This window comes from Nicotiana attenuata, unplaced genomic scaffold (genome assembly GCF_001879085.1).
Source record: "Nicotiana attenuata strain UT unplaced genomic scaffold, NIATTr2, whole genome shotgun sequence".
Taxonomy (NCBI): Eukaryota; Viridiplantae; Streptophyta; class Magnoliopsida; order Solanales; family Solanaceae; genus Nicotiana; species Nicotiana attenuata.
In genome coordinates this window covers 1-6,778 of record NW_017674116.1, presented here as the reverse complement: position 1 = coordinate 6,778, position 6,778 = coordinate 1, and the positions used below count along the sequence as shown (strand labels likewise).

Sequence of the window (6,778 nt, the reverse complement as noted above, 5' to 3'; positions counted from 1 at the left end):
TCTACAAACCATAATACAAACCCTAATCCACCTAAAACATATGCAAATTTATTAAACCCTACTATCATAAATACGCCCATATAAATCCTAGCTATGTTACCATTGAAACCAGTTAAGTTCTTTCATGGAGAACCAATTGTGAAGTGGAAGAAACAAGAAGTGAAGCAATCATCGTACAACAAGGGCTTCAACTTGTAGTTTTGGGAAATTTTCGTATGGGAAGCCTGTTATTGGTGAATTACGTAAAGTGATTCCAATTCAATGTGAGATTAAGGGTCATTGTTCAGTTGGCTTGATTGAAGACAATCATATGTTAATTAGGCTGTCTTTATTGGAGGATTATGTTCGAGCACGCCAATGGAAATACACAATGACATGGGTTACAAGGTGTATGTAGAGTTGAAAAAAGAGAACAGAGAATTCGGGATGTATCCTTTGTGCATAACAACGATTGAAAAAGACTTGTATCCGGTGGTAGTTTCATTCAAGGCGATATTGTGCAAATAGACGAATTACTTCAAATCTGTAGCCTCACATACCACATCCCCTTCTTTGGCTACATTGTCATTACTATCTGTATCAGTATACCTCGTTGTAAGATTTTTGCGATTCTTGTTTTGTAATATACAATACAACAAATTGTATACTTGAAGTTGGTTGTTTGGTTGTACTTTCCCTTCTTTCTCAGATAGTAGAATATGACGTCAATATGTTATACACAAATTTAATTACATAGTGTTAGTACAATGAATCAAATTAAGAAAAAGAAACTGAAAATGATAAGTGAAAACTCAGTTTAATACATCACACATATTCAGTTAAATACATACGTTATTTACAAATAATGAGATCTTTTAAAATACATCTGAATACAGTTAAATACAGCAGTTATTCAAGAATAATGAGGCCATTAAATAGATCATACAGATTCAGTTAAATACATCTGTTATTTACAACTACTGAGTAGTGTTAAAATACGTCTGAATATAATTAAATACGACAGATGTAAAAGATACATCTGAGTACAATTGAAAACATAAAAGTAATGTAAGACAAATTTGTGTGAGAGCTTAATTTGTGAATTATACAATTAGAGAAATCAATACTAAAGAAATGAATTATAGTGGAGTTGGAAGGGGTAAAACTTACGTTGTCATCCCATAGTTTACCGTCAAACGATAAAAGGTAAAACCNATGTAGACCTAGCAACTCAAAATGGGACTAGACCTAGTTGTGCTAAGGTAAAGGTGGAAGTGAATTTGCTAGGTAATTTCCCTAAACGTATTAAGATTGTTGAAGAAGCTGATGAATCTGGGCCAGAAGAGTTCAAATGGATCAGGATTAAGTATGATTATATGCCTAAATATTGCAAGCCTTGCAAGAAACAAGGGCATAGTGAGGCAGAATGTTGGGTAATTCATCCTGAGTTACACAAGAGATTTGACAAAGATGTTGAGGATCAAGGCAAGGAGAAGACATTCGTATGGGAGGCCTGTTATTGGTGAATTACGTAAAGTGATTCCATTTCAATGTGAGATTAAGGGTCATTGTTCAGTTGGCTTGATTGAAGACAATCATGTGTTAATTAGGCTGTCTTTATTGGAGGATTATGTTCATCTTCTCTCAAAGCCAGCTTTTTATTTAAAGGCTCAATCAGACATGTAGCAGATGTGTCGTACAAAATGGAATCCATGGTGGACACCTGATGAAGAGACACCAATTGCCATAGGGTGGATTAGTTTTCTAGAACATCTTCCAAATTTCTTTGGTAAGGAATGTGTATTTTCATTAGCTCGTGCAGTTGGTAATCCATTATATGTAGACCTAGCAACTCAAAATGGGACTAGACCTAGTTGTGCTAAGGTAAAGGTGGAAGTGAATTTGCTAGGTAATTTCCCTAAACGTATTAAGATTGTTGAAGAAGCTGATGAATCTGGGCCAGAAGAGTTCAAATGGATCAGGATTAAGTATGATTATATGCCTAAATATTGCAAGCCTTGCAAGAAACAAGGGCATATTGAGGTAGAATGTTGGGTAATTCATCCTGAGTTACACAAGAGATTTGACGAAGATGTTGAGGATCAAGGCAAGGAGAAGATAGTTGTGGTGAGTACTGAAGCAATTGGTACAACTACAAATTCAACAAAGGTTCTATCAAGTGGAAAGGTGGTTGGTAAGCCTGCTACTAACCATGCGAAGCAAGAATGGATACAAGCCAGGAAGAACAAATACCAACGGATAATAGGGGTCACATTGTTGATAATAAACAAAGTAAGGAAGCTGACAAGGGTAAAGGGAAGGCCAAACTTGATGAGGTAGTAACCAAGAACAAGTTTAATTCATTAGAGGTTGAGGAAGTTCATCAACATATTCTACAAATTACTGAAGGCAAAGGTGAGGATCATAGCAATGGTAAGGAGAAGGAACATGGGGAAAATCAATCAATGAAGGGCTATGAGAAGGAAAAAGAAGGTACTACCGGAGCTTCAAGCCCTAATCCTACTAATACTAAAATAGCGGGAGAAAGTAATCAACAAGAACATAAGCGTGTGAAGAAGGAAGTAGTGAAGAAAGTGTTGGAAGATCAGCATAATGGGAACTTAGCTAAGGCTAATCCTATTGTTCCTAGTGATCAAAGTACTGACGAACAGGCTAATAAGGAATCCACAATCGACTAGGTTCATAGAAGGTTTGGAACTAGCAAAGATGAGCTAAGGCAACTCAATGTGACTACAAACCAATCATGTCAAGATATGTCCTCTCAAACATTTGCAGATTATGGGCAGCTTGAGAACCTTGATGAGATAAACTCAACAAAGGCTGTTAGGAGTGATGCAATTGAGGTAGAGGATGATCAAATAGGCACGACAAAGACAACAAGAGACAAAGTGAGGGATAACAGCCCACCTAGCAATAGGCTGGCGATGCCAGGCCTAAAGCCAGGCTCCCCAAGCGTTAGATTGGCGACGCCAGGCCTAAAGCCAGGTACCCCAGGCGTTAGGCTGGCGATGCCAGGCCTGGCGCCAGGGTCACCTGATGAAGCAATGATAGTTAATCTTGTCACTAGTGCAACTGGCAAGATTTTGGCACATGACGATGGTGTTTCGATGTATGCACTGGAGAACAAAATTGATGATAATGTGAAGGTTAGGGATCATACAGTAGGATCGGAGAATAACAGTGAAAAGAATGATAAGCATGCAATTGTTCCAAGAGCATCCGGGGAAATAGAGGAAGTGCCTATGGAATATGTCACTGATCAAATTATGCAGCTGCAACTTAATGTTCCACTGAAGACTCCACTTCAACATCTACATGATTTAGTGACACAAAATGTGGCACCAATTGATGAAGACATAATGAGACAAAATCCTATGGAGGATGAGGGAGATGATGAATAAACAGAAGAAAATTTCAAACAGGTGGCTAGGGATGGGGATCTATCACCTATAACTAGTGCTAAAGGAGGCAAGAAAACTAAGAAGAATCAGAATAAAGAGTTAGAACAACCTTTAAGAATTATGCCCAGGAGGGCTGATTCTCTATCTAAATGATGATTAGGACATTAATATGAAACATAAGGTCTGTGAATACACATCAGGCCTTTCCTAGGGTGATCAACATGAATAGGGAGCATAACTTTTGTGTAGTTGCATTGATGGAACCTTTTCAAAAGAAGAGATTCATTGATAGATATAGAAGAAGGTTAATTGTGGAGACGGCTTATGCAAATATTAATGGGCAAATATGGTTGTTCTTTGATGCAGTTGTGGAATGGAAATTAGTGGAGGATACTGAGCAACATATGGTTGTGAGAGTGCTTCACCATGACCTAAGGCAGCACATGATGATGACACTTGTTTATGCAAAATGTTCAGCAACTGAGATGTTGGAATTATGAGATCACATGTATTACTTAGCAAGTGATATGAAATTGCCATGGTTGGTAGGAGGGGATTTCAATGTGATATTACATGAAGATGAGAAAATAAGAGGACTACCAGTACACCCGCCTAAATATGAGGATTTTGTATTTTGTGTAAATTCTTGTGGTTTGTTCGAGCAAGGATTCGAAAGAAGTCCATTTATATGGTGGAATGGGAGATCCAATGCTGCGTGTATATTCAAAAGATTGGATAGGATATTTGTGAATTTTCCATTTGAAAACATGTTGCCAGCTATTGAAGTTGAACATCTAATCAGAACTGGATCAGATCATGCACCATTGGTAATGTCATGTGGGGAGCAGACCACCAATTTTGTCAAGCCTTTCAGGTTCTTGAACTTTTGGACTAAACATACTGCATTTATGGATGTGGTGAGGCAGAATTGGGAAGTTGATTTCATAAGGGATCCGTTTTTTATGTTCAAGCAGAAGCTCAGGAGGGTGAAGGAAGCACTGTCAAAATGGAGTAGGGAAACATTTGGTGATATCTTCAAGCAATTGGCTATTTTGGATGACATTATTAGGGTAAAAGAGATGTTGTTTGAAGAAGAGCCTTCAATTGAAAACAGGATTCTGCTTCAAAAGGCACAATCTGAATTGAAGAAATACTTGAGTATTGAGGAGCAGTATTGGAAGCAAAAAGCTGGGATGACTTGGTTTGCTGAAGGAGATAGGAATACATGTTTCTTTCACAATCATGTCAATGGCAAAAGAAAGAAATTACAACTAAAGAGGATCGAAATTGGAAGTGGGGTATGGATTGAAGACCAGGAGCAATTGGCTACAGCTGCAGTGGACTTTTATCAAGAACATGTCACAAATGAAGGTGATCCATCTGACTTTTCCTTGCTCAATAATGTACCTTCGATTGTCATTATGGAACAAAATTTGGAACTTAGTAGATTGCTAACAATTGAAGAGGTAAGGATAGCAGTTTTTGAGCTTAGTGGGGAGAGTGCTAGTGGTATAGATGGATTCACTGGCCTATTTTATCAAACATGCTGGGATGTTATTGGTGCTGATATATACAACATGGTGCTTCACTTCTATGGAGGAGCTGCACTGCCTAAATCCATCACTCACACCAATCTACTGTTGGTGCCTAAGAAACCTAGAGTTGAGACCTTTTCTGACTTAAGACGTATTAGCTTGAGCAACTTCATTAACAAGGTATTGTCTAGAGTGTTACATGATAGATTGGAAATTTTTTTGCCTTCTCTAATATCTCCTAATCAGTCAGGATTTATGAAGGGTAGGAGTATATTTGAGAACATCTTATTGACTCAATAAATTGTCACTGACATAAGTTAAGGGGAAAGCCAGCTAATGTGGTGATCAAGCTTGATATGGTAAGGCTTATGATAGGGTTTCATTGAAGTACTTATTGCATGTACTTAGGAGGGTGGGATTTCCTGAGCACTTCATTAACATGGTGTGGAACTTGATGTCAAATAACTATTATTCAGTATTGGTGAATAGGCAGTCATCAGGGTTTTTTAAGTCTACAAGGGGTGGGAAGCAAGGGGATCCTCTATCACCAGCATTGTTCATTCTGTCAGCTGAGGTACTTTCCAGATCTTTGAATAAGTTATTTGAAGACAGGTCATTTGTGGGATTTGGAATGCCTAAGTGTTCTGATCCTTTAAACCACTTGGCATATGCTGATGATACTATAATCTTTGCTTCTGCTCATCCTCCATCCTTGAGCAAGTTTATGGCAGTGTTGGGGAACTATGAGAAGATATCAGGCCGGATGATCAACAAAGATAAGAGTCCATACTACATGTATTCCAGGATTTCTAATGGATTGTGTCCGGTGGTTGGAGCTGTTACAGAATTTGCAAAAGGTAAATTCCCCTTCACATATCTAGGTTGTCCTGTTTTCTACAGTAGAATGAGAAAGGAATATTATGAAGATCTTATAAAGAAAGTAAAGGCTAAATTGCATTCATGGAAAGGAAAGTTGTTGTCATTTGGAGGAAAGGCAACACTCATTACTAGTGTGTTGCAATGTATGCCAGTCCACATGTTATCAGTCCTGCATCCACCAAAAAATGTCCTGGAGCATCTTCATAAGATTTTTGCTAGATTATTTTGGAGCACAAAGGAAGAAGGGAGAAGCATACATTGGGCCTCATGGCAAAATCTTTGCCTTCCTAAAGTGGAAGGAGGCCTAGGTTTTAGGTCCTTACATGATGTGTCGAGGGCATTGTTTGCTAAACTATGGTGGAGGTTTAGGAACACAAAATCTTTGTGGTCTAATTTCATGTGGAATAAGTATTGCAAGAAGGAGATACCAACGGTGGTGCAGTTTAGAAGGGGGTCTAATGTTTGGAGAAAAATGCTGAATGCTAGGGAAGAAGTAGAACAATAGATCCTATGGAAATTGAAGAGTGGAACAACTAATATTTGGCATGAAAATTGGACTGGATTGGGTGCACTTTATCATGTATTACCTGAGGACTTTCCAATCAATGAAGATCTTCAAGACATGGCAGAATTACGGCAAGGTGAAACATGGGATGATCAACTGCTAGATCAAACCTTCAATGAGGAAATTGCAGAACATATAAGGCTAAATGTACATTATGAAGGCAGTGAGGGATACTGGGATAGGCCATACTGGATGCAAACTCCTTCGGGCAAGTTTAGTGTTAGCAGTGCTTGGCAAATATTAAGGCATAAAGCTGATCCTAATCAGGAATTCAAGTTAATGTGGATTAAAGGCATACCATTTAAGATATCCTTCTTCTTATGGAGATTGTGGAGGAAGAAAATAGCCACTGATGACATATGGAGGAGGCAAGGGCAAATGGTGATGTCTAGGTGTTG

General features: G+C 38.3%; 2 protein-coding genes across 2 annotated transcripts; both read left to right on the top strand.

Annotated features, from left to right (window-relative positions):
* Positions 1-3,928: 3,928 nt before the first annotated feature.
* Positions 3,929-5,236, top strand: LOC109218029. The gene has a single exon (XM_019382346.1). It carries the CDS (start codon positions 3,929-3,931, stop codon positions 5,234-5,236), a length of 1,308 nt encoding a protein of 435 aa, XP_019237891.1.
* A 139-nt stretch (positions 5,237-5,375) lies between these two features.
* Positions 5,376-6,320, top strand: LOC109218028. Its single transcript, XM_019382345.1, has one exon. The coding sequence runs from the start codon at positions 5,376-5,378 to the stop codon at positions 6,318-6,320; it is 945 nt and encodes a 314-aa protein (XP_019237890.1).
* Positions 6,321-6,778: the final 458 nt, after the last annotated feature.